The 26,544-nt window shown below is 35.7% G+C and overlaps 3 protein-coding genes across 7 annotated transcripts in view; 1 reads left to right on the top strand and 2 right to left on the bottom strand.

Moving 5' to 3' along the window:
- The window catches only part of LOC106133897 (insulin-like growth factor 2 mRNA-binding protein 1), a 41,267-nt gene extending 31,400 nt beyond the window's left edge, over positions 1–9,867 (top strand). For 3 of the 4 annotated variants that reach the window (XM_013333751.2, XM_013333750.2, XM_013333753.2), the window contains exons 5-8: positions 436–594; positions 2,494–2,700; positions 3,487–3,741; positions 4,980–9,867. In XM_013333751.2, the coding sequence (XP_013189205.1) occupies positions 436–594; positions 2,494–2,700; positions 3,487–3,741; positions 4,980–5,078 (720 nt within the window). In that variant the 3' untranslated portion in view covers positions 5,079–9,867. Of the gene's footprint in view, positions 1–435; positions 595–2,493; positions 2,701–3,486; positions 3,742–4,366; positions 4,479–4,979 lie in introns of all 4 variants that reach the window. The other variant, XR_001228581.2, reaches the window with a different exon arrangement.
- Positions 9,868–10,664: 797 nt separating this feature from the next.
- Positions 10,665–18,215, bottom strand: LOC132903972 (uncharacterized). Its single transcript, XM_060953748.1, has 6 exons — positions 18,134–18,215; positions 17,520–17,642; positions 17,145–17,339; positions 14,516–14,575; positions 11,920–12,045; positions 10,665–11,027 (listed from the first exon to the last, which is right to left on the bottom strand). The coding sequence occupies exons 1-6, from the start codon at positions 18,213–18,215 to the stop codon at positions 10,684–10,686; spliced, it is 930 nt and encodes a 309-aa protein (XP_060809731.1). The 3' UTR covers positions 10,665–10,683.
- Positions 18,216–18,850: 635 nt separating this feature from the next.
- On the bottom strand, positions 18,851–22,638 carry LOC106133754 (uncharacterized). 2 transcript variants are annotated; one of them, XM_060953489.1, is made up of 5 exons: positions 22,498–22,638; positions 21,214–21,338; positions 20,643–20,759; positions 19,860–19,949; positions 18,851–19,111 (listed from the first exon to the last, which is right to left on the bottom strand). In XM_060953489.1, exons 1-5 carry the CDS (start codon positions 22,508–22,510, stop codon positions 19,037–19,039), a joined length of 420 nt encoding a protein of 139 aa, XP_060809472.1. In that variant the 5' UTR covers positions 22,511–22,638; the 3' UTR covers positions 18,851–19,036. The 2 variants fall into 2 exon arrangements, with proteins under 2 accessions (XP_060809472.1, XP_013189039.1); XM_013333585.2 differs by lacking the exon at positions 22,498–22,638 and adding an exon at positions 21,705–21,850.
- Between the last annotated feature and the right edge of the window lie 3,906 nt (positions 22,639–26,544).

The raw sequence follows: 26,544 nt of genomic DNA, 5'->3' as shown, positions 1-26,544 counted from the left end.
AGTTCGTTTTATGGAATGCTTCATAAACCACGCCTTCACTGCAATGTAACTTGTTGTGTACTTGGATTCTACAACTCGACACATTCGCACACTGCTACCAACGTAGGAGTTGCAACTAACTTTCTATTTTTACCGATAGTGAACAGCTGCGAACACAATTCGCTTTTAGTTTGGCTCGTTTTGTCCTTCAATTCAGCTTCAGGCAAAACATTGTGAATCTAGTATGAATGTTTTGGTGAATAATATGCTTTTAAGAATTTGTTCGCATAATTATTTGTGGTAGGTCCTGCGTTGAATTTTCAGTAAATTAGTACAGATATGTTTCTGCAATTTAGGCTTAGGTCTTAGGTTTAGTTTTTACTTATTTTGTAGTTATATTCTATTTATAGAAGCTTTGATGTTTTAGATGTTTGATGTATATAATTTAATTTTTAGGTGCTGGCGCCGCAAAGCATAATGTTCCCGGGTTTGCACCCGATGGCGATGATGTCGACCGGCCGCGGTTTCTGTGGCGCTCCCCCGCCATTCCCCCCGCCTATTTACGCCCCCCTGGCTGGCCAGGGCGGTGCGCAACAAGGCGCAGGAGACTCACAGGTATAAATCCATACTTATATACCAATATTAGCTTCACCCGAGATAGATACATAGGTAGCCAATAATAACACTCGCAGATAATGTACCTTTTAAACGCTGAATTTTCATGATCAGTTCTGTATTTTTTTACAAACAAACAATCCAGTTATATACTTAAATATTTGTGTATATATGGTGTAGCGGTAGCGAGGGTTGTGTCGGAGGTTGTATATATGCTCCAATTCGTGAAACTTTTGCTTGCGCCATTTAGCATACACGCTGTTATCACAGCCTATCGGCTTGCATGTCACATTTGAGCGCGTCGTGTGATTGACTGTTGTGACTTGTGGTATAGAGATGTCGCCACAATGGAAAAGTGTTTGTTGGCATATCATCACACTTATATTCTAGATATTTGACGAATCTTCAGGAAATTCCACACATTGTACTGAGATAGACATATTCTATATTATATAATATCTTTATTCCTGGAAAAAGTACTGTTTCTACGGGTAAATGCTTCCTTCATACTTTCATGAGCAGCGCCAAAACGAAAGCTTGATAATCCATTTGCTCGCATGTAGCTTCTCTTAGTAAACATGAAGGCCTTATTTAAGATTTTTTACGCAATAAGATCTGCGCAAGAAGAATCTAAATCAAATTTTATATAAATAGTAAATAATAATAATATAAATAGTCACAGGCACTGTTTCACGTCGTCATTTCAATAAATAAGTTATATACCTTATATTTTAGTATTTGTCAAAAAGACTAAAATATTAGATACGAACGACTTAAGAACTACATACCTAAGACTTAACACCCTCGAGGCTCGCGAGGCCCCTTCAAAGAACAGAACGGAACGCTCTACAAAATAGACACCGAATCCCTTTAAATATCAGAACGAAACGCTACTCAAAACGGACACCATCCCCAAAAGGTTGCAGAAAAACAGTTGGCTCATCCTATGACCATACCGAAAAATGGCAATTTCTCGAAATGGCACAAATTTAAAACGAAAATACTTATTTTAATAATGATATTGCTAACGTGAACTTTGAACCGTTGTGTGGAGTGATTTGAGATAAAAAAGTAATGAAAATGTACCTTTTGTTGAACCTTATTTCGATAATAGTTTTAATCTTCAGACATATCATGTCTATAGTAGGTACTTTATTGTTACTTGGATTTAGTCCCGGAAACTCACCTCGTCAAATTCAAATGCTTTATAGCAGAGTAACGGTATAAAAAAAGTAATGCATAAACCAAAGTCGTGACAAAATTATCGGCATGATTGTCCAATGTCCAGTGTTACATACATACCGTCTATGTCCCTTGCGGGGTAATCAGAGCCAACAGTCTCGAAAGACCAATAGGCTACCTTCAGATGTTTGGCTTAATGATTATAGGAAATATACTGAAAATAATAAAATATTTACGCTGGTAAAGAAAAGATGATGCACGCTCAAAACAGACTGTCATTTATTTTTCTTATTTTAATTATTTTAAATTACACAATGTTTCTCCTTTACAAAGGAGTTCGGAATACTCTAAGGAGTTCGTAACAATGATAGAATTGAGATTCAAATGGTGAAAGGTTGCTAGCCCTTCGTCTCAAAGAAGAATCCCAAGTTTATAATCCTATTTCGTAGTCACCTTTTATGACATCTATGGAAAAGAGATGGGAGTTATCCTATTCTCTTTTCTATTGGTACCACACGGCAAATCCAGTGTAACTTGTAAATAATTTGTAAATGGTAAATTAATTGTAAATGTTAAATTAATTTTAATTGTTAATTAATTGTTAATGGTTAAATGACTTCGATTAGAGTGGAGTGTCTGGGTAGTGCTTAGTAAAATCTATATATAAATATAAAATATTTTATTGTAGGGCGAGTATTAAAGCAAGTGATTTTTCAGGAAACCACGTATTTGTACATACCGAACAACGCCGTGGGAGCTATCATTGGCACAAAGGGTTCACACATTCGCAACATAATCCGGTTCAGCAGCGCCTCCGTAAAGATAGCTCCACTTGAACAAGATAAACAGGGCGCAGAGGCCCAGAACAATGCCCAGCAGGAGCGCAAAGTTACCATTGTCGGCAGCCCTGAGGCCCAGTGGAAGGTAAGCCTTTTTAGTACAAGCTGTTGACACTCCCACATGGAAATGATACACTTTAACACGGTGGTGATCTGAAGCTACGCTTACCGTAGCTTCAACACATTAAGACCACTGGATATGTGACCATGACTCAAGTTGATTAGGTCCTCCTAATCTCGTCTCCAGATAAAATAATATGCAAGCGGTACCAACGCTAGGAAGTTGGTCTGAAGCTAAATGCGAAAAAAAAGCAGAGTTTACTATAATCTGGAGTCAGCAAGTCAGAGATGGACTTTGATCAACCTTTATTACATAATGACAATTACTAAGTAGCTAAAATATTATATATTTTAAAATAACATTTGTTGAAGGTACACTAGATTATGGAACATGAGGGGAATGTACCGTACGTCTTAATTTTGCGAACTAATTTTCATGATACGATGGAAATATCTATGTAAAAAGTTAAAATGAAACTTCTAGTACCTAATAAAATATTACTACAAATGTGAAGTTAAAAAGAATACTTAATGTTTTCATCGCGTTTTATATTAAAATATACAAAGTTTTTCTTTGCCGTTGTAATTGGTAACTGTTGCTCGTCATTTGATATTGTTATCAAACCGTGTTTGTTTACAATAAGAATGCTGTTTTCCAGTTAATTGGCTTCCTTTCATATAATCTATAATAAACTGTAGGTATGCGGGAGCGATGAACGTAAAAAAAACGAACGTAGCCATGAAGCTCGTCGGTTTAGGGTAATCTTGCCGACCAGTGCGGCTGAAGTTAATCCAAGATCTGTGATTTCAGGCGCAATATCTTATCTTCGAAAAGATGAGGGAGGAAGGGTTCATGTCTGGGTCTGACGATGTTCGGCTGACAGTGGAAATCGTGGTGGCGTCGTCACAGGTGGGCCGCATCATCGGCAAGGGTGGGCAGAATGTGCGCGAGCTGCAGCGCGTCACTGGGTCGCTGATCAAGCTGCCTGAGCAGCCGCAGCAACAGGGCGTCCAACAAGACCACGATACCACCGTGCACATCGTCGGACCATTCTACAGCGTCCAGGTAAGAATCTTACGTCTTTTACAAGGCGGTTGAAACGATATATTGAAATGTAATTTTCGTTTACAGTGGTACGTTATTCAGCCAGATACGCATTTTGAGCAATACTGAAATAGTCTATATACACTTTTATTCAGTTTACCAGATATTTTTTCCGAAGCTTTGTAAATATTGTACTACTGTAAACTTTAAAAGGCCATGCGATCGTCTTTACGTTCAGACATATTGACCCACACCTCCCTGTTCTTTGGTTTATGGTATGTCACCGATGCCTAAACCATCGTCGTAATATTTGTTTTATTTGTTGTAATATTCATAAATTGATAACATTTGTCGTTACCGAGGTAAATGAAAATTAAAGATGCATGTTTAATGTATACAAAACACAGCTTTAGCGAATTAAAGAGGTTTTTTTAGGGATGTGAAAGTGTTGATTAGGTTATACACATGTAGTTACAAGTCCTTTTAATTAATACTAACCATCACGTTAAGAAGACTGCAGATTAATTGACACGCTATTAAGATAAGTACCTTATTTTATTACTAGCTGGCGCAAAGCGAATTTGTTTGAGTATAGAGTTCAATTCACCGACTCACTGTGGAATAATAAGGTTTTTAAATTTTGTAGCTGACATCTGAAGCTGGCTGAGAGTTGAAGCCGCCTGTTCACTTCATGATCAATGTGCGATGACAAAGCACTACTGAATGGCCATTTTAACCATTGATACGCCTAAATATAGGTGAGTTTTATTTCACTCCTACATTATAGCGAAAGATATAAATAAATTATATAAAACATGTTTTGAATAAAGATGTGTTAAAGAACCTTTTTTGTTGTTTATTTATTTTTACTATTTGGACATTGTAACTACATGTGTGTGTAACATTGAATGGATTAAAATATTTATTATTTGATCCTTTCGCGCGTGCATTCTAGTCAAAAATATCATTTACATTAGGAAAAAATTATGTAAAAGTTACAAGTTGTTTCAACTCCTTCGGTATCCTTGATGAAGTACGGACGCATCACATTTTAATGCGAACCTTATCTACCTGCGGTAAACGCGTACTAAAAACAGCAGAATTACTCGTTTGTCTGAACGACTTATTTGTTGGGTCAATATGAATGTGACGTCGTTAACTGTTTGTTATATTTGTGAAGCTGTGCTATGCGAACGTGTGTTGATGCGAGAATGAATACGCAATGTGAAGGTAGTAAGAGTAATGTTTCTGTTGGTCAGAGCGCGCAACGTCGCATCCGCGCGATGGTGGCGCAGGCCAGCGCGCCGGGCCGCCGCCGAGCCGCCACTGCGTCCGGCGCCGCCCCGCCTACGCAGTAAACACTCGCTCTACATCAACTCCACCTCACCCTCAGTCCTCGTGTGTCCAAATGTTGTTGTTGACATAATTATATTAACGTAGTCAAATGTAATTTAAATACTATTGATAAATCCATATTTTATCCCCGGATTATCTATGTTGATGAATTTGAATATAATATATATTATTCATATACACTATTTTTTTTAAAGGTAGCACCGGTTATACAAATTTAGCGCCGTGAATATATTTAATTGTTATATTGTTTTCATGCCATGTTATTCTGATACATTGTAAAGAGTTGTCATAGTTGCAATAGTGAACAATTATGTTATCTATACATATACACACGTTGATACAATAGCTATATTACCAGATTACCACACCATTATTATACAAACGAGAGGAAGTTCATATTTTGTTTTGTTATAAACTAATAGATTAATCTGTTAAATCACTACATATACTGTTAACTATGATTTAAAAGGGTGTGTGTGGGATACAAATTAGCTAGGAATGGTTAAAATTTACAACATCGCTTTACTGAGGAGGCTCAATGGACAAACGGATGCTTTGCGAATAAAATGTAAGAATTTTTGAAAACGATACTTGGAATTTCTACATGCATACTAATGAAGGAGTTGTACAATGAATTTTATAATTGACATGTGCGTTGGGTGTTAGTAACGAATCCAAAGAGTGGCGCCGGCGCAGCCGCGTCGTCGCCGCGAGCCTTGACTAGACTGGCGAGCGGCCCCGGCCCTCCCCGCATTACGGAGATGAGAATCCACACACGATGGATATAAATATTTTTGATATACTAGTAATTGTTGGAGAGTAAGGAGTAAATGTATGAGTTTTATTTGTAAGGGACATTTGTTGATCGTTTTCTTTGTAATTTTTGTCTTTGTTAGCTTTATAATGTTTTCTTGTATTGATTCTGTATTGAATTGAAAGAATTTGGAAATTAAGACGATACCGTAGTGTTATTGGTGAGAGTGGAAGCGTCGCGTAATTAGTGTTTGGTTCGTGATATGTTTATGGATTCAATTGTAGGATTTGCGTTATAATTGTGCCAAGTGAGATATTTAAATGAGAGATTAAGATTAAGTGGATAATATCAAAATTAATGAAAGCTTAGATATTTATATTTATAAATGTGATAATAATATATGGAAGTTTTGGCAAAAATGTTACTAAGAAGTAATTTGTACTTTTTTACATTCTTGTTTCTTTCCTTGATTTTAGGTTAGAATTTTAAATATTAAACCAATACCTACAGTAGAAATCTACACAGTTCCACCAAACGGTCTGTGATAAACCTCTGATACCTACTTTCGAAATTATTTCGAGAACTAATCTCCAAAACTTCAAAATACTCTGCAAATGGCAGCCCAAAAAACTCCGCTCGTCCCCATTCATATTGTCCTCGAAAGTACTTAATTTTTTAATTCGCTTACTTAAAACATGATATCTTTTCAAACATATTTGCTTTGAACTCCCCCAATTTTAAACTAGTTAGACCATCGACAGTTTTGTATTGCTTCCACATATTATTGATATTAATCTCACGTTTGGCAATTTATTCCGTTTCGGCAAGCAAATATCAATTCTTTGTGTCTCCCTCTATATAACAAAGAGTGAGGCTTTGCATTCGTAGTATACAGCAAATTGAGATTATGTATAGAAATCGTTGCTTTACTTCGAATGTAAAAACTGAATGAGTTCCATCTCTTGATGACTTTGTATTTGGATCTAGTTGCCGAAATAGTTTAATAATACCTAATGGCAGTTCAGTATTGAATGTTTATTAATGATCAATCACCGGTGGTCATATGCGACCGGAAAACTACGGTTTTCTATTTTACTTCTCCTTGAAGCGTAATAAACGGCCATATTGGAACTGTCATTTGGTGAGTAAATGATTGAAACATCTACAGGTTTTACTTCTAAATGTACATATGACACTAAATGTAAAATGTATGCATGGCAAGTTATTTGATGTTCCCGTTGTTATTTAAGTAGGTACCTAGTAAAACCTCACACCGGGGTACTCAAGGGGTTCTAAAATATTCCCTAATTTGTAATATAACAACGTACAGAATGAGGTAAATAGCTCATTTGATTATACTGCCATTTCTTCTAGCCATTTAACTAGGCGAGGTATCTTATTTTAGATGTAAAATCTGTGCAGTTTCCGAACATATTGCGAATATAGAAAATAAAATAAGCTTCCGTCTAATACAAGCAGACGGTTATCGACTTACTGGCAAAATGGCATTTGTGTCATTTCACGAACAGAATTTCATAAAGAAAATGGAGCTAGAACAATGCTTATACAACAACCTTAGCAGATTAACTCTAAAGAACAAAACATGGTCATTCTCCACACAGCCTACTGCTACTATTACCAACCATCCTCGGGCTCGAGCCGAGATATGTCATACTTACCTTCGAGTACGAACACGTTTAAATCATACAATAGCTGATTATTGTAGCATGTTTGCATTTACTGATTAGTAATAATGTCTAGTGTGTCAGAATCGCGGGTGTACCTCACGGATTTAAATATCTGTTTTGGATTAAAAACCTACCTGATGCGTGCCTCAGTTTACCTATCCTAAAAATCTGTGTACCTCCTCCTATGTAAAGATTTTTAAATAAGTACACTCGCCATCCTGACGTCAGGACCGCGGGTGTACCTCTAGTTAGCATCTGAGGTAAGTAAACTGTATGTGTAGATTTGGTACCTCTTGTGTACCTGCAGAAACAAATATTAAATAAATAAAAAATATTAAGAGTACTGAGAAAACACTGAAGGTACACAGATTTTTAGGATAGGTACACTGAGGTACACATCAGGTACGTTTTTAATCCAAAACAGATATTTAAATCCGCGAGGTACACCCGCGATTCTGACACACATAAATATTAGGTTGTATAAACCTACAAAGACTTTGAAAATGGCGGTCTATGAAAATTTTGGCGGTCTCACTTGAGTATTTCAAGCAAATGAGGCCGCGACTTGTCCTCTTACCACATTATTGATAATTTTACTGAGGTATTTGATTCTAAACGAGGTTTAGCATTTATATCTTAACATTCCATACTTTAATGACATAACATCATCAGTGCTGATGTAACTCCTTTAGAGTCAAATACCTTAAATTAATTAATGTATATTTATACAATAAATTTGGTCTATTGATGTTATGTGGTAAGGAATTTTAATTATCTTTATATCGGCGACTATGAAAAAGAAATATATAATAGTTATTCGTAAAGTACACGTGTAACGTGCATTATATTCGTACATTATGAACGATATCACCTTGGTTTTAGAAGAAACTATGCATCTTTGACTTTTGTGTGTTGAATTTTTCGAATTCATGTTGGGCATAACATTTCCCCACGATGTACAATACGTAAACAATATACACTGGACAAGAAATTAGAATTAAGTTTGGTTGTTGCGCGCGGGCGCCGGTGAGGGGGCGTGGCAGGAGAGTCGCGCCGTCAGCCGTCGGCCGCGCGCTACTCATTCTGCTTGCATTCTCTTATACGAAGGGTTACTTTCACTGCAACTGCAAGAGTGTACATAAAAGCATGTTGATAATTCCTTCCAAAATGAGCGAGCAGGGACTTTCAGAAACAAAAATGTTAATATGGAACTTCTATACTGGACGAATTTTTGTATCGATATTTTCACCTTTCTACAGTTATTTGACCCTTATTGCCTGGAATAAGAGTCTCCAATGTCTGTAGTGATTTTAAAATTATGCATAAAATTAAAGCCATATTCGTTCCGGTTTACAGTCCCTGCGAGCGAAAGATGATTACATTATATTTTGGAATGTTAGGATGCAGAAATAGTTTTAGTTGATTAATTGTATCGTTGTGAAGTAGTGTTAAGTTGAGGGTAGGCGCGAGCGGCGCGCGGCTTCGAGACTGAACTACACCCCGCCCCGCGCCCTCGCGTCCCTTACTTGCTATCATTCTCGCTGATAAATATTCATACCTTATCATTCTTGTTTGATGGATCTACTGTTATAATATTTACATTATACTATTACTTTCTCATGTGTGTAATCACGATTTTGTATATTTGACATATACTACGTGACTGATTCTTTTCATTTTTGTGTATGATTTAACTATATTTTAATTGAATTAAAATAGTATCTGTAGTCTGTATTAGAATGCAGATAAAATATTATAGTTACTTAAAGAATACAATTACATTGATTTAAAATATTATTTTCACGCTATTTTACACGATTTCCATTTATTGTTATAATTTTATTTAGTGGGGAATGGAGCACTTATTCTGTTGTTCGTACTTTACACCCCTCCAGTATCTACTATTGAAGTTTTATTATAGCAAATAGTTATTATGTACGTATGTATTGTATGTACCTTGTGACCCGACAGTATATAGTCGCGTCGGCCGCGCCCGCCAGGGGGCGTCGCAGTAAAACGAGGAGCTATTATAGTCGCTTCTGTATTGAGACCGTAAATAAACAGCAAACACTGTTTCATTTAGAACTGTTATTACAGGCCGATTTCAATATATTCCACCAAAATTTATTTGAATTTTACTGTTATTTTTAGAACCATTTTTAATTGGTATAAGTTCTGAAACTAATAACTACCTCAATTTTACTAAATGAATATGATAATTATCTTTGTGCATGTTTTTGGGAACTGAATTTAAAAGATTCATATAGTATAAGGATGCTATTTTAAACATCGTAACGGAAAATTGTCAAAAATAGGTTTCTTAACGTAATAAAAGTGATGAAAATGAAATTGCTTTTTATTTTGTTTAACAAGACACCTATATAAACCTTTAACATATATCCTTATACAGGCTTTAACATATATTCTTATACAGGACTCCGCGTGATCGTGTATTCGTTTATATGTTGTTACTTTTTGTATTTCCTTTTTCTTTTGTTATTTAAAGAAAAGGAGAATGAAAGTAGGTACATAAAATAACAATTAAAAACCCATCGCAGATATAAAAATGCATAAATACAAGTTGATGTACAAAAAATGACTAACCATCGAAAGGCATGGATAGTTAGCCCTTTTCGATAAAAACTCGTTAGGTAGTTCGGTAACAGCATACATGTTTTGGCAGGCGCAGGAACGATGGACTACCTCGTAAAGATAACGCAAATACCCTGGAGTGACTCCACGTACTAGCAATCCTTTTCCATCACGTCAAAGAATATCAGGCGATGGCGATTGCCAGTGTGTAAACCATAGCAGTCTCTTTTATTATATGACATGTGCATTGAAGCCGACCAGGCGCCATTTCTGGAACTAGTAATTCGGACGACTGCCCCTTGTACACATTGTTCGGTTAACGGGACAACAGTTCTGTGGTTTGGTCATTATGGAAAAATCGAATTAGTCGAATCGAAAAGTCAACAGTCACCCGTCTGTCGTATAGTCGGATCCCACATTAATGGCCAAAGAAGAAATTTCGGTCTATTCTACTTGTTATTGAGATATCCCATGGTGGTATGAGTTTAGTTAGAATAAGGTACACAAGATTAGGTTGCTTAAAAAAAACTAATGGTTGAAGTATGTACTTAAATAAGTAGGTATTTATTTTTGTTAAATTTTAGTTCCGCAAAGTGAGCTCCTAGGGTTCATGAAACAAAAAGCGTTGTTTTCAGGAAAAGGGATAGGTAGGGGCGTGCTGTGATCCAAATAAACCTTTAATGTTCCTTTTTTCTTGAATGTGTCTGCATATGTTTTTACTAATGCTGATAATTTGCTTTTAATACTAATTGTTCTTAATCTACCCCTGGTTGATGGCTTCATGGTCAGATCTCCTTCCTTCAATTCATTATACAACTCTCTAGCGATCTGCGGCATAACTTCGTCCTGTGTAACTATATCTAGTTTATCATTACGCATATTTTTTCCACTTATTACTCTTGCGTTAGTCGTTGATCCTGCAATGGGAATATAGAACAGGTTTATTAACGTCTTTGCCCATCTGTTCTATGGTACATAGCATGTAACACCCGCAGACAGACAGAAAGTACCTTTCGACCTTCAAAAAATTTTCGTGATGGTTCAGTATTTCCGAAAATATGCTCAAACAAAGTTTATCTCTTTATATTAGACATAGATAGGTTCTGCAGGGAAAATCGACTAAGTACATGAATGACAGTTGTGCCTGTTTGGTGCACTTATAAGTAGTGAAGTAGGTACTTTTCAAATATACTTATCAAGAATAAATATTACCAAAAAATAAAGAAATATAGACCGTTTAACAAATACAATTGGTCGAAGAGCAATACATATATGTATATGCGATAAAAGTAAGAAAGTAGGCACTACGCTACCGATTGTATTACCGATAAGTTATTATAAATAGAGCGAATTGCGATTATATGCATCGTGCTAGAAAATATATTCAAGTACCTATTTGCTTTTTTAAGGCGTTAGTCCCGGTTATTATATCCTCACCTCTCTAAATAGCTTCAGGGTGCACCTGTGACTACGACCTTGGATTGGTTTAGTCAGGTTTTACAAAAAGCGACTCTATTCTGACCTCCGCAGCCTTAGCCGGTGACACATATCTGATCATGCGGTTACACAACACAGTTTTTCTCACGATGGTTTCTCCTCACCGTAAGAGCAACGGTTAGTGCTCTAACTTATTTAGAACTCGGAAGAGTTATTTTTACATGGGCGAGGTAGGTTTTGAATCTGCCTTTTATAGCGCTTCTCTCATTTTATTTTGGCATCTTACGATTCGATTACCGACGCTTATCTCAATCAGTATTTATATCGTGTTGTCAATAGCTTTGTCGATAAATTTATGGAGTGCAAACTTACGAATCAGAGATGAAACGTGAGCTGAAGAAGGTGGTATTTTAGAGCTCGTTGCAAGTGCGTTAGTAGAAATGGATGCTTTTAGGGACGATGACTCGGAGTTGCTCGCCGGTAAGTTATTATCTTTGTCTGAAAATATGATAATATGTTATAGGTAGATCTGGTGATTTAGGTACTAAATTTAAACTTATTAAACGGGTATAAGGTACCTGACCCAAATAAGGCCTGGGGCCTAATAAGGCCTACTTTTTAAATTTCCCGCCTTGCGAAATGAAATGGCCGCCATTGTTTGTAGATGTGTGCGCTGTCAATACCTCATGCACACAAACACAGCAAACGGCCCTTGCCGCGAGCGTGTTGGAACCTGCAGTCGAAAACAGTCACAACGCGGAGCGCACGTCATAAATGGTAGAAAGGGGTATCTTATCCACGTACGCTGCTGCAGCCAGATACAATGTTCCAAGAAGAACCATACGTAACCATTTACAGAGTGGTTCCACTGACCGGAAGCTAGTTCGGTCAGCCATTTAACCTCCAGAACAAGAAGCTGGACTTGTCAGAAGAATTGTACGTTTAGCTGATGTTGGGGTGCCGTTAACTCCTAAAATGTTGCGTATACAAGCTTATTTATTCTGCAAAATTAAGAACATCCCAAATTCATTCAACGATGCCAAGAATACTGCTGGAAAGAAATGGTTGAGATTATTTCTCAAACGGCACCCTGAACTACCGCAAAGCACAGATGATGAATCCAGGTCGTGCGCAAAAATAAAATATCTAAAGATATTATTGGTGATCACTTTTCCAAATACAAAAGCGTGCTGGATAAACTTTGGATTGAACATAAGCCAGAAAACATATACAATATCGATGAGAAGAATTGTCACATATCTTTGCATCATTAGCAAGAAGTTCTGACAGCGAAAGGAAAAAAGATAGTTCACCAAATAGCAAATGAGAATGCTGAAAGTGTGACTGTGATAGGCTGCGCGAATGCTATAGGTTCTGCTATACCACCTGTGGTATTATTTAAAGGCAAGAGGCTAAAGTCTGAATTTCAAGATAATTTACCACCAGGATCTCTGGTAAGGATGACATCAAAAGGAAGTATGACGACGGAGACCTTTATTGCGTTCATTGATCATTTGCAAAAATTCAAAACCGCAGGACCATGCCTTCTCGTTTTTGACGGTGCCAAATGCCACCTGGACTTTACCATTGTTGACGCAGGTGAAAGATGTGGTATTAGTTTGTATTGTCTTTCGTCAAATACTACCCACGAACTGCAGCCCATGGACAAATCTGTTTATCGTTCTTTTGAGCACCACTGGGACCAAGAGTATATTAAATACGTCAACCGAAAGAACAGTAACCAAGACTAGCTTCAATGTCATTCTCTCAAAAGTGTGGCCGAAATGCATGACCATTAGCAACATTACGAGTGGGTTTCGCGCGACAGGGCTATATCCATATGACCCAGATGCTATTCCTAAAGAGGAATTTGCACCTTCTGCGTTGTCAGAACTACCAAATCCTACAAACAATGAAAATGTTGCTGTTATGTCTGCTAGATCCAGAGAACAGGAGATTTCAGCTGCACCTGTTAAAGATTCGGACGAATCAGGCACAGATACTGAGAACGTGCCACTGTCTGTGATCGAAGCAACAAAACTCCACGTAAAATAGATGACCAAATCAAAAATGTATATTGTCATAACCATAATTAATAAGCGACCAAATAATAAAAAACATATGTATTTGTCCAATTCTTGGTTATTTCCTTTTTCTATATATTGTAATATGATTGATTGAGGTAAACTTAATTCTTAGTGTAATCTCAAACCATAGTGGTTTCGCTATGCTAAATTAATACCTACATACTTAATGTTTTGTAAGATCCTACATACATACATATAGTCACGTCTATATCCCTTGCGGGGTAGACAGAGCCAGCAGTCTTGAAAAGACTGACAGGCCACGTTCAGCTTATTGGCTCGATGATAGAATTGAGATTCAAATAGTGACAGGTTGCTAGCCCATCGCCTAAAAGAAGAATCCCAAATTTATAAGCCTATCCCTTAGTCGCCTTTTACGGCATCCATGGGAACGAGAGGGAGTGGTCCTATTCCTTTTTTTATATTGGTGCCGGGAACTACACTGCACGGTTTTGTATGATCCTTAATTTAAATATAAAAAAAAATCACGTTGCAATTAAAATTAGCAAAGAAATAATGGAAAATGTGAAAATAAACAGAGAAAATTTTTCATCCTTGAGGGCTTCAATGATGCCCAAAATAACAGAGAGGATCTCCCAAAAGTAAGTTCAAGACTAGTGCAATGAATCTAACTCAATTTATTTTATTTTGTAACTAGCTGATGCCCGCGACTGCGTCCGCGTAAATTTCGAGTCGAATCTTAATCATACAGTCAGATACAGACAGACAGACAAAAAATGTAAAAAAATTCGCTATCCGTTTCAGTCAAAATATTAAGTACGTAAATCATTTAATACCCCATAATGTATTTATATGTAATGTTTGAAATAAATTGAATTCTTTATTCATGTGTGTTGTGACGTGTGGTGAAAAGGACTACGTACCGTTCGAACTCATTCTGCGAAAGTTTTTATAACGCATCAGATTTCCTCTGCGTCTGTACACTAAAAAAAGAAAAAAGGTAAGTATATAGGTATAGTATGTTTTACAAGAAACCTTTAATTACTTGGTAATTAAAGGTTTCTTGTAAAACATTTACAGAGCTAGACAATTAAAAATATAAAATGTTTTTATTTTATAGGTACACTAGCTGTTGCCTTTGTGGCATTTATGAAAAGTACCCGACGTCAGACTGTTAATTCTCCAGACTGTTCTTAGTCCACGCAAATAATAAAGAGAAAATATTTGTATTTCCGTATGTTTGTAACGAATATACTCAAAAGCTACTGGACTTGTTTTCACGAAATTTGGCGCATATATAGAATAGAAGTGACATAGGCATTTTTCTAGAATTTTCACGGAAATGAAGCCCAGCCCTAAAGCAAGTTTTATATCTATACGCAAAATTTCAAGAATATTGCTTCAGTAGATAACGCGTAAAAAGAAAATAAACTTTTGCCTTTATAATATTAATTGGGATTCACAAAACAAAAAAAAAGTAGAATAACTACCTATAACGGAAAATATAAAATTGCTGAGCCGAGTGGCGTGGTAGGCTCCTCTCTTCCTTGCATTTCATGCGCGCGGGTGAATTTTATATCGGTGTTATTTTTAAATTGTTATATCCTCTAAGATGTTCATTGAAATTAAGTGATGTCAAAGAAAATTTTGTTCACAATTAAATACTCTTTATCAACAACACATTTATTTGAATAAACATTAATATTATTACGTTGATACAACTCTTAACAAATAATGCATTATTTCAACCAAATTTGATTACCATTAAAACGGTTCTAGTGAGTTAATCTTAAAAGATAGGCATATACTGTCGTGGACATTTTTTTAGATTATTTCAAGATAATAATTCTTTCATACATATATTTTTGGTATCTTGAACCGCTTTCACAGCGCACGCAACGGAAGCCCTCAAAGATGAAAAATTTTCCCCGTTTTTTTCACATTTTCTTTTATTTCTTCGCTCCTTATGATTGCAGTGTGATGCTATATAGCCTTAAGCCTTCCTCTATAAATGGTCTATTCAACACAAAAATAATTTTTCATATCGAACCATTAGTTCCTGAGATTAGCGCGTTCAAACAAACAAACTCTTCAGCTTTATAATATTAGTATAGATTTTCATTCGTACTATGAATTTTCAAATGAAATAATTTACTACTTAAGTGTTGAGTTATACAAAAACTTTAATAAAAAGCTCATTCATAGAAATATATGTACATACCGGCTCTAATAGGCTCATCTGAAAAATTGAAAGCTAAAATAAGAAACTGAACAGTGTGTACAACATTCATTGTACACACTGTTAAGTCTATTACTTAATGCATTAAACATCTATTGAAAAATGGGGCGATGAAGAAATATTTGCCGGATTAGACTGATAAAATATAAGTACCATTGTCTGGGCGTACACGCTATAATTTCCTGAGGTTTGGCCGACACAAAGTAGTAAGTTACATAGGTAAGTAAACTGTTCAAATTAATTTTGGAGACAGGATTGGGTAGTTAGTAGAGGCCAGCAAAATATGAGAAATATGGAAATGACTCTAAGAGAAAGGTTTAAAGGACTTAAAATCGGAATAATTTAAAATGATATTATCCCGAATCATTTGGTGCAAGGCTAAACTAATATTTGTAATAATTTAAATCTTTTCTAAATTATTTTACCCACAAATACCTACCATAGTAATAATAATATTCCATCGGCATCATCCTTCTCCGAAAATTTTCTGAAATGAAAAGATGTGTTGGCATAAATTACTATGTCCTCAGACAGGGGTTTGTTTGTGTCCTTATATTCATTCATACGAAATATATGATCGAAGCATACCTAGGTACAAAAAATCACGCCTCCTAAAATCACGTCTGTTCTCCCTTCAAGTAGAATAATGTTTAACTTACTTGATTCATTTTCATTTTTAAGAAGAATATCTAATAAACTCTCAAGTCGTTGACATTTTGTTTAATTATCTTGAAATAAATTTATACCGCGAATACCTACCACGAATTCATACGCACAATCAATCTAAGAAACAAACACGACAAATTAACGATATGTATATTTAAATAGAATTTTCCGCGGTTTTGCTCGTCCGGAACATATGTATATTGTTCATAGACAATCTCGCGGGAACATACATTCCTTCTTCGGGATAAAAGATAATGTCCTTCTTAGTTCCTTAGTTTATAGGTATTATTTGTTACCGCTATAAAAATTTTTTTCATTATACCATCATAAAACCAAACAGCTGAACGTGGCCTATCAGTTATTCAAGACTGTTGGCTCTGTCTACCCCGCAAGGTATATAGACGTGATTATATGTATGTTTGTATGCTTTTTTACTCAACCAATAGGTATTGAATCTTTGCATGTACCTAGTTAGAAATTATTTCTAAACGCGTAACTTTTTAGGATTCAGTTAATACTGCAATTTAATACTTATATGGCGCATACTACAGAGTACAAACGAAGTTTGCGTTCGCTGAATCACTGAAATCATAAGAAAGCGAAAATTTTCTCAAAATAGGTACTCGAGTAGGTGTTCTTATTCTTACTGAGGTTTCTTCTTTTGCTTTTGAAATATGCAGGGTAATCTTGAGCATCCATTGATATGTCTTTTGACATTGGTGCAAATCCACCGAATGGTAAAGGGCCAAGTGTTGGGAGCTGCGTAGTTAATATTGCTAGTTTAAATAGCGGTATTGTTGAAGATTCTACAGGTTGTGGAGTGGTTGTTGATAAAAATATACCTGAAATAAATATTGAAAAAAAAATTGGACGGCAAGTTAAGACAATAATTCAAATAGGCATGTACCTAATGTAAAGAACTGTTTGTTTTGATGATATTTGATGTTTAGGGGAAGTGCCCCTTTTAAAAAACTAAAGAGAAAGTAAATAAATATTATTTTATGTATTCTTAAGTTACAAACCCTTTGTTGTTAGTGATGGTGTACTGGACGCAATCAATGAAGAATTTTCCGTAGTCAGAGGACATGTAGACAAATTTTCAGCTGGTGCTTCAGAATTTTGGCGCAAAAATATCTTTGCGTAATCTAAAATAGACACAAGAATATGGCAGTCATGTCATTCTGTTGGCTATTGACCCTTACTGAATACTTTTGCCTGCGGCTTCGCTCGCGCACATCGTCGGTTATCGCAAATCTTACGGGAACAGTCCCGATCTATTTCTGTGGGAGCAGTCCTTTTTTTTGGAGATGTAAAGTACCCTTTGTACTTGGTTTCCCTTATGATTGTAGGCGCGCTTTTTATAGCTTTTGCCCGACCAATTTTTCCTTGATAAAAAGTAGTTACCAAGTATTGTGCCCAAGATACCTATACTATACCTCTATACCTATGTATGTATATACCGCAGATAGTACTTAAAAGGTATTTATCACTTGAATTAGAATTTTATCAACGCCTTTTCCCTTATCTACTGTCAAAGATTAACCAGTTTCTTAAAAACACAATAAATTAGGCACTTAGGGTAGGTACAATAGACATATAATTGTGGTATTCAGATTTCTATGGATAAAATACTTACCAGATTTAAGTAGGTGTACCAAAAACAGTGCTTGTCTTATTTCATCGTCCTCAGTGTCACTGGGTTCATCAGCACTTACCATTGTAAATAAAATAAGAAAAAATAAAGGCCATTTTATACAAAAAACCATAACTGAGACATTGCCTAACTGAAAAATGCTATAAGTAGGTAGTTTTTTATTGATGCAGTTTTATGACCTGCAACTGCCCATTTATTTTCATCGAAGAAAATTTTATTTTTTTAGGTACCTAGTTACCTACCATGTATTTATAACAAAAAATAAAATACATTATGGTGTTTGCATAAAACAGCAGCACTTATTCGAGATAATTATTTATGATTTCTTGCAGATAATCTCGGTACCAAGCTATTCCTGGTATGGGTTATCTCAGGTGGGTAGTTTCCTTTAAGTATGTATGTGGCTACTTTGAGGAATATCAAAACATCGATAAGGAATGGATTAAACATATGTAGATGGAAGACCAAATGCTATGCTTGATGATTAGGTTATGTGTTTTATAATTGTTATGTATATGTAGGTATTAGGCAAAAATGTTAACGAACTAACTCTCAAATTCATAAATAGTCAATTGGTGCATAAATACTTGTGCGATAACGCTATTGGTTAAAATTGGATACAATTTTGGAATATTTCATGAAGAACGAAGGCGGATACTACACTAGACGAAAACAAAGTTGTCACCGTTCTTAACTTAGCCTTGATGTAAGTCGATGTGGAAATTATTAAGTATGAAAAAGGAAATACAAATACAAATTTTATTGGAAAACCTTTAATGTACTTACTAACTTTTTAAAAGTAGCATAATAAATTACTTTCTTAGGGAGCTGAAACAAAATGACTACTTCCAAAAACCCTATTCATTGTTGGGCAATCGTTTCGTCTTACCAAAATGAGCCTACTTCGTTAAAAGGGGATTGCATTTCAGCGATAACAGGATCCCGCTCGTTTGGCACCGTCTGAACAAGAAAAAAAGAAAGGATAATTTTATTAATACTCTGCTAAGTAATGTAAACTTTTAACTAACGTGATAATATAGACGAGGCTTCCATAGCTCACCAACCGTCACAGTAAGTATATCTTATCGGTTTTGGTAGTTCTATAACATGTAAAGATATCTGTTTTACAAGAAGGAACTTTTAGGTATTGTTGGCCATTTATAGCGCCTAGTAAAGCTTTCCTAGTTGTTATAGTTTTCCTTTGAGTAGGTATCTAATAACTCTAAATAATTTTACTTTTTTAACTTCATGCATAACCATAAGATACTACAATCAAGTGACGAATGGAAAAGTTGAAAGCTGTGATTGGAAGTGAGTGTTACTCATTAATTGTAGTAATTTACTAACGACATTCGAAGTACCTATTTGTGATTTACTTTTGATAATCTGACAATGAATTTGTTTTTCTAGTTCTATGAATTCTTTTGTACATAGGTAAATTCATACGTATTATAACATCTTTTTACAGACAGAGTCTTGAAAAGACTGAAAGCCCACGTTCAGCTGTATGGTTTTATAATGGAACTGAGATTAAAATAGTGACAGGTTGCCGATCGCCTCCATAAAGAATATTAAATGAAGCCTATCCCCCTTAAAGGCATTTACTTCATCCATGGGAAAGATATGGAGTGGTCCTATTCTTTACTGCCGTAAACCACACGGTACAAAGAAAACTAGTTTTAAAAAAAATTTTCATTATGAAACTAACACGAATTCGCTCCAATGGCGCCCTTCCGTTCCTTCTCAGAGCCACAAGCCTGATTGGTTTCGATCGAGTCTCGAACGGTTCGAACTGAGCCTGTGAAAGAAAATATATATCTGAGCTCTACAAGTTGACAAATCTGGTCAGAAAAAGGAAAGCAGGTCCGCGCCACGTTGTGATACAAGTAACTCTTCGAATACGTCATATCAAAATAAAGCGCGGGCCTACGCGCCTTTGTTATTTGAAAGAGTTTTTTTTGTACTAACATCATGGTGCCAGGCCGCTTTCAAACTGCGCGGCTACTGACCTGCTTTAGGAGTGCTCGGGCGTTAAGCGAGGATGCGTTGCGTTGTGTTTGATAGAATTTTGGTGAAAATAGGCGATTTGAGATAGTCTACACTTGCGTAGGTATGCGACGATTCCGTATTCAATAGACGATTCGACGAGTTCCAACGCATTCTCTTTCAGCGATAGATGTGCATAGCTTCATAGCTCCGGTACACGTCTTTGTGATAGTAATTTTTCTGGTACACTAGCTGTAGCATTAGACGAATCTAATTCTTCAGATTAACCTTAAGAACTTAAAATTTTCAGAGTGTGTCGCTGCAAGGGCGGCTGATCGCATAACATTTTATGTAGGTAGGTGTTTTCTTTCTGTGTTATCATAGCAGTAGCATTTAATAAAATCTAAACACAATGAAACAAATGCAAATGCATTTGGAAATTATAGTAAATGCAATGCAGACAAGTCATAAATGCATTAATTAATATCTATCACATGTAAGATACCTTTTTAAAATACGGTTCGTAGTCATAATATAAAGTTTTCGCAAGGCGTGTCAAGGATATGCCAGACCTTAGCTTTAACTGGTCTTGAACGCCATCATCAGCTTGAAGGGCCACCGGCTGTAACATTTTCTAGTTTGAAACATCTAAGAAAAATTTGTTCATCTAACAATCTAACATGTAAGAAAAGGTTGTTGTTGTTTCTGCAGGCCACGTAATGAGATAAAAATATGTTAAAGATGCACTACCTATGATTAGATTAGTGATGAAGGGTCTGCGGAACTATTTATTTGGTAGTTTCTCGATAAGCAAGTAAGCCTAGTTCAGCTTTAGATATGATATTTAGGTATAGGACCCCAACACTCAACTTTGACCGGTAAGAAGAGGATTAAATCTGCGTCTTACATTTTGATCAGCAGCCTTTAAAGTCATAAAAAGAAGCTTTGTTATGGTTCGTTTGACAGCAGAACAGAACCAAACATTTAAATTCAAAGCGAGGTTATTCCTCGATTACTCTTTTGGATTTGTTTTCCTACAGTCTTTAATGATTAATGAAGATAGAATGAAATCTTACGTGGGAGTTTGGCCGGTACACCCACATTGAATTCAAAAGAGGATTATCTAAAAGTATTTGAACTGGCGATGTACTTGATGGAGGAGGCACCGTTTGTACATCGCTTGCCGTTGTGTCTTTAGGCACTGAAAAACAAATCATAATTAAAATGCATTTAATAAAGGTAAACAAAATCAAACTCAAAAGTGTTCGCAATCACAGAAGATTACGGCGTTTTTACTCCATTGCCTAACATTTGAACTAATGTACCCAGCCAAGTGTTTATGTAATGTAAAAAAGACAATAGTTTACTGTTGCCTACATTGTAATGGTAGGATTCGAAAGTGTATGATGTACATTTAATCAACTAACTATTAAAGCAACATAGTATTTAGCGCTCTTATGCAAAATTTCCAGTCTAATGAGGACATTCACTGATGGCGTACAATTTTGCACGTGTGCTATAACGCTGCATCTAGTCGAAGTAGATCGTATATCAGAAATGTACTTACTCAAATTTAACTTTATCTCACTTAATACTAGATCTGTTACTACTGTGAAAATTATGACTGATGTAAGAACATTCATTTTAAAATTAATTCTTACACTACACACAAGCTTCTTCAGCGCACTGACGATAACGAACAATTCAGACTGATACTTAGGTATGTTCCCAAGAAATAATTTCTACGAAAAATTCGTTTACATGCGTTACAGTGAATGCCAAGAAAACGTTCGTTGTACTGAGTAGGTACTGAGAACTCAAAACATGGTGCAGATGGACTAACTAGGATAATGGTTCGCAGGCTCATTTACGGAAGAAATAAAAATATTTATATTACACATGTGACCGATGCTTTTATGTTGTGTTTGCTTATGCCTATCCTTATTGACATTTAAAACATATATTTGGCCGTATGGATGTTGTGAAACTTCCATCTACATTTATAATTAAATGGACACTATGGAAACGTATCAAGTGAAAAAATTAGAAAAGTTTGAAGTTGAAGCCACCTATCGCGGACGTTTTTTTTGCTTCCTCCCATGATATGTTACATACTTTGTTAACATCCTAAAAAAGTAGGAATGTGACATTATGGACCTGACCGCTTGTAAGTGCTTTGGTCTGACTGATTCAGCAGCCTCATCTCTCATGTCAAAATATATACTTATTACGGCTAGCTAGCTCTTTTACGTATAGGATCATTAATTTTTAGAAAGCCTCTCCTCTGTATAAGAACTCGTAGGACCCGACTGGCGACTTAAGTCTCCAGCGCAGAAGATATTTGGTTTAAATCAACTTACCTACATACTGCATTTAAACAAGGCATCCCATTTCAATCAATTTCATGTTGGTCTTCAATCAGTTCGACCTGGCACGGGGACCTTAGGCAGGGCCGCCGCTGTTCCTCGCGCTCGTCGGGGGCACAGCGCCCAGCCACGCACACCCGCTGTCGCACGATGGTCCCCCCGCCGCACGTCACGGAACAAGGACTCCATTTGCTCCATCTACTCCAGATCTTGCGCATCTTCAGCACGTCTTTGTCCTGGCAGTTTTTTGCTAAAAAATCGCATAATTTCACATTAGCTCTGTCCCTAACTTCAGTTGGCATCCTTTAACCTTGTCTCTCTGATTAGCGGCAAATACCGCTGTTTATTATTTTTATAAGTACGTTTTGAACCTTAGATTTTGAACTTATTAAATTATATGGCTCCCTTAATGAGTTAACTTGCATTTAATATTAGTTCAGCTCAGGTCTTGTGTGCAGTAACTATACCTGACTTGCCGGCCGACATATAGGTATTTAACGTTATAATTAACGTAATTTCCGTGCTAAGGCTAAGCCTGGTAGGTTTTGTAAAAGCACGGGTTTATAACCAAATACTTAAACAATTTAAAAATATTGAGACTGAATTATCATGTATTACTATCGTACATCGTACAGAAGTTTGATTGATAACTAAGACTGTATGACATTTAAGCGAAATTCGTGACAGCCTTGAAATTTTCTTGTCCTTAGTCGTTTTTTAGACATTCACAGGAGAGAAACCCGTGCTTGTCTCCCTGGACCGACTCTCAGGGTACGCCTTTGACCATGCAAATTTATTGATAGGATCAGTCAACTGTGCACGAAACAACTTCCGGCTAAATTTTGTAGGTCAACCTAACCCTTGAAAAGGTCATGGTTACTCATTAAGATTGCTAAATGGTTGGAAGAGTTGGACGGATGGAGGTGATTACCTCGTTGTATCATCAGCATCAGTTAGCAATCAGAAGTTTTATGCATAAATAGAAATTTATGCAGTTTGCATAAAACTTCTTCAAGTGATACGTGTACTAACTTACTAACAAAATCAATCTTGTACCTGTAGTTATTTCAATCTCTTCAGTATCCAACAAATGCTTGTCTATTTTATTTCCTGATGAGTTTCCTTCTTTTGTACTCAGTGTTATATGGTACTTCTCCCTAGATATTAAATCTAGGAGTTTCAATGGATTCATTAATATGTTATCTTTTCTATCGTAATCTACTGCTTGGACGGTCCATAAATAAATTATGCTAAAATAAATATTATTAAAGATGCGCATATCTTAAATATTTTGTCTAAAATTATAATCACTTTATAAATGAATGTAAAAAGGGTATTCCTATATGTACTGACAGTTAAATTAACTATAAAAAGAACTTTGATTGACTTTGCCATAATAATTTAAAAACAAGGTAATAATTGTCTCGTGACAAATATTCAAAAGAAGTCTATGGTACCTACGACATGATCCAAGAACCGGTCAAGTGCGTGTCGGTACACGCTTATTATAGGGTTCAGTAGTAGCGAATGCCGACTTTGAGTGGGGGACTTGCCTCTAACCAAAGAATAAACTTAAAAACCAAATATTTCAGAAACAGATCCCTAAATCGAGAAATGGTGTCATTCTTGGTCAATCTTAACCAAGCCAATTTACATTATTATATTATATTAAAATACCTATTTAACGATAATTCACATGACGGGTTAATGAAGAAAAATATTACCCTCCACTTTACTAGTATGGGAGATACACAAAAAAATTTTTTTTTTAATACTTTTTTCTACGTACGTATTCCCATGCCAAATTACAGCTTACTATCACTTATAGTCTCCGAGTTAAATCGCAAACAGGCAAGACAGATATGGCGAAACTATTAAAGTTCGAAGACTCCAATATCTCTACTCGACAAACAAGGTAAACACGTAAATCGACTATTAGGTCGCTTTCAATTTATGCGTTTCGTGTCGGATCGCTACGGTGCCGAAGCGGTGCTTAAACGTACAGCGCACGGACGATCCTCTTTTTTCATAAAAATTCACAAATGTCGGTGTACAATTAAATCGACACCCATTTTTTATTTGTATGCAAATTATGAAATATAAACATCATAACTGGGATTAAGTATGTGAAAAAGGTAGGTACCAATTGTGTGTTAATATATCATCGATAGTCTTAGTAGAATAGTCAAATGGCAAAAACTATTACACTACGTCACTTTCTTTTTCCAAATTTTTATATTTCATAGTACAATTTTATAATAATAAAAAATATTATGATTTTATTCTCTGTTCAAATATATATATTTTGCATAAGCTTTCTTTAGAATGTTAACATTGAAATCGGCGCCGGTACTGCTCTTTTATGGGGGCGACGTTTTTGCTTATCTTTGATGATTTTCAACAAGAGCACTAACAGTAATGTTTCTTCGTCAGAGTCTATGGCAATGTCAAATCACTAGGATAAAAACGCACGGCTGTAAAATACTCTTTCAATTTAGTCGTTCGGTGTCGGCAGCGGCCCGACAGCGAGATAGAACCAGCGGCGCGTTAAGCGTGCGGCAGCGGTCCGACAAGAAACGCATAAATTGAAAGCACCCTTAGGCAAGGCAGTAGATAGGTTTTTCAATATACAAGGATACTGTATTTCTTTTTAGTCAAAGATCATGTAATTACGTTTTACTCATCTACGTGTTCGAGATAGTCGGATCGGTGATACATTTTCAGTCAGTTTAAGGACATTTTTATACCTTGTTGCTGTGTAATTTATTCATTTGTTGTCTCTACAACGCTTAATGATTTTGCCAGAAGTCATGCCATCGAATATAATTTGAGGAGTCGATAAAATAAAAAAGCCTTATTTTTCCATTAATTTATTAAACAGCCCATAATTAAATTCGCGACCGTGGCTGGTGCATGCATCATATGTGCCACATACAAGTGATCAGTGGCAGACCCTTGTCACTACATGTCCAAATATATTATTAAATGCATCAACTTTATACTTTTTTCGATTTATAATTAATAAACTTTAGGAGGATTTACATCATCAAGGCCATAACAACAATTGAAAATTTATCTTTCAAAAACGAGTAAACACCTACACTATTGCGCAATCCAGGTATAGATAATAAGATTAGTTTAGGTCCACTGTTAACCAAAGATAAAACCAAAAACAAATTACTCTGTGTGTGTCACATACTATTATTTTCTTTTCCCTTCAATAACTTTGATTAACAGTGGCTCTTGAGTAAGAAATATTTTATATTCATTTAAATTACGAATTATTATGACTTTCTTTTATTGACATATGATTTAATTTAAAAAGCATATCTAAAGGTTTTCTAAAATATTTCACAATTAATTTTATAATCTACATTTGAGTATTGTGATTAATATGAATATTTATTTGACTGCCCCATGTCTTATGTGATTTTGTAAATATTAAACTTAAAAAATATGCCCAACGTCTTTTCATAACTACTGATCATCAAACAGGTATTTTGTCTCCATACATAAAAAAAATATAAAAAACAATCACAAAGAGTGAACTATTTATTAAATAAGTATTGTAGAACACTGATTCAAAGATAAAAAAATATATAGTGTAACAAAAGCAGTGATACAACTAGGCGACGAGTATATTTCCTTCTGCGTGATAAGGCGGAACCCAGGGTCCTAAAAACACCGCACTTGACGAGCGGAAGGCGCAGTCGGAAACACCAGTATAAATATTGGTTTGGGGCAGTCCTATCATTAAACTTCGCTACTAAATGTCTCTTTGTTTATTTTTTTACCGACATTCGTGGTCACCGTCCAGTGCCACTAATTTGAACCGATTCGACTGATTGTGTGGTTCAGACTACATATCTTACCTTGGCTTTGCTGTGGCTGTACTTGCTGATATATTATAATAAAATTATTGTCAATGTAAAATATACATATACATATATATATATAACTTTATTTAATATTTATTGATTTTACTTATTACTGATTTTATTTTTATATTTATTGATTACACTTTTTTTCTGAAGGTTTAAA

Source organism: Amyelois transitella, chromosome Z, assembly GCF_032362555.1.
Source record: "Amyelois transitella isolate CPQ chromosome Z, ilAmyTran1.1, whole genome shotgun sequence".
Taxonomy (NCBI): domain Eukaryota; kingdom Metazoa; phylum Arthropoda; class Insecta; order Lepidoptera; family Pyralidae; genus Amyelois; species Amyelois transitella.
Note: the sequence above shows the minus strand (reverse complement) of the source record. Positions and strands in the feature narration are given on the sequence as shown.

Bases quoted from the DNA above. Each gene is read 5' to 3' on its own strand.
- LOC132903972 (XM_060953748.1), bottom strand. From the start codon at position 18,215: ATGGTAAGTGCTGATGAACCCAGTGACACTGAGGACGATGAAATAAGA. The intron at 12,046-14,515 runs GTACGTAGTCCT...TCATATTTTCAG, and splicing joins TCGCAGAATGAGTTCGAACG to ACAAAGATAATAACTTACCG. The intron at 11,028-11,919 runs GTAAGTTTGCAC...TTCCCATTGCAG, and splicing joins TCACGTTTCATCTCTGATTC to GATCAACGACTAACGCAAGA.
- LOC106133754 (XM_013333585.2), bottom strand. From the start codon at position 21,780: ATGAATGTTCTTACATCAGTCATAATTTTCACAGTAGTAACAGATCTA. The intron at 21,339-21,704 runs GTAAGTACATTT...TTTGTTTTTCAG, and splicing joins TGAGATAAAGTTAAATTTGA to TGCCTAAAGACACAACGGCA. The intron at 20,760-21,213 runs GTAAGATTTCAT...AAAATGTTACAG, and splicing joins TGTACCGGCCAAACTCCCAC to CCGGTGGCCCTTCAAGCTGA.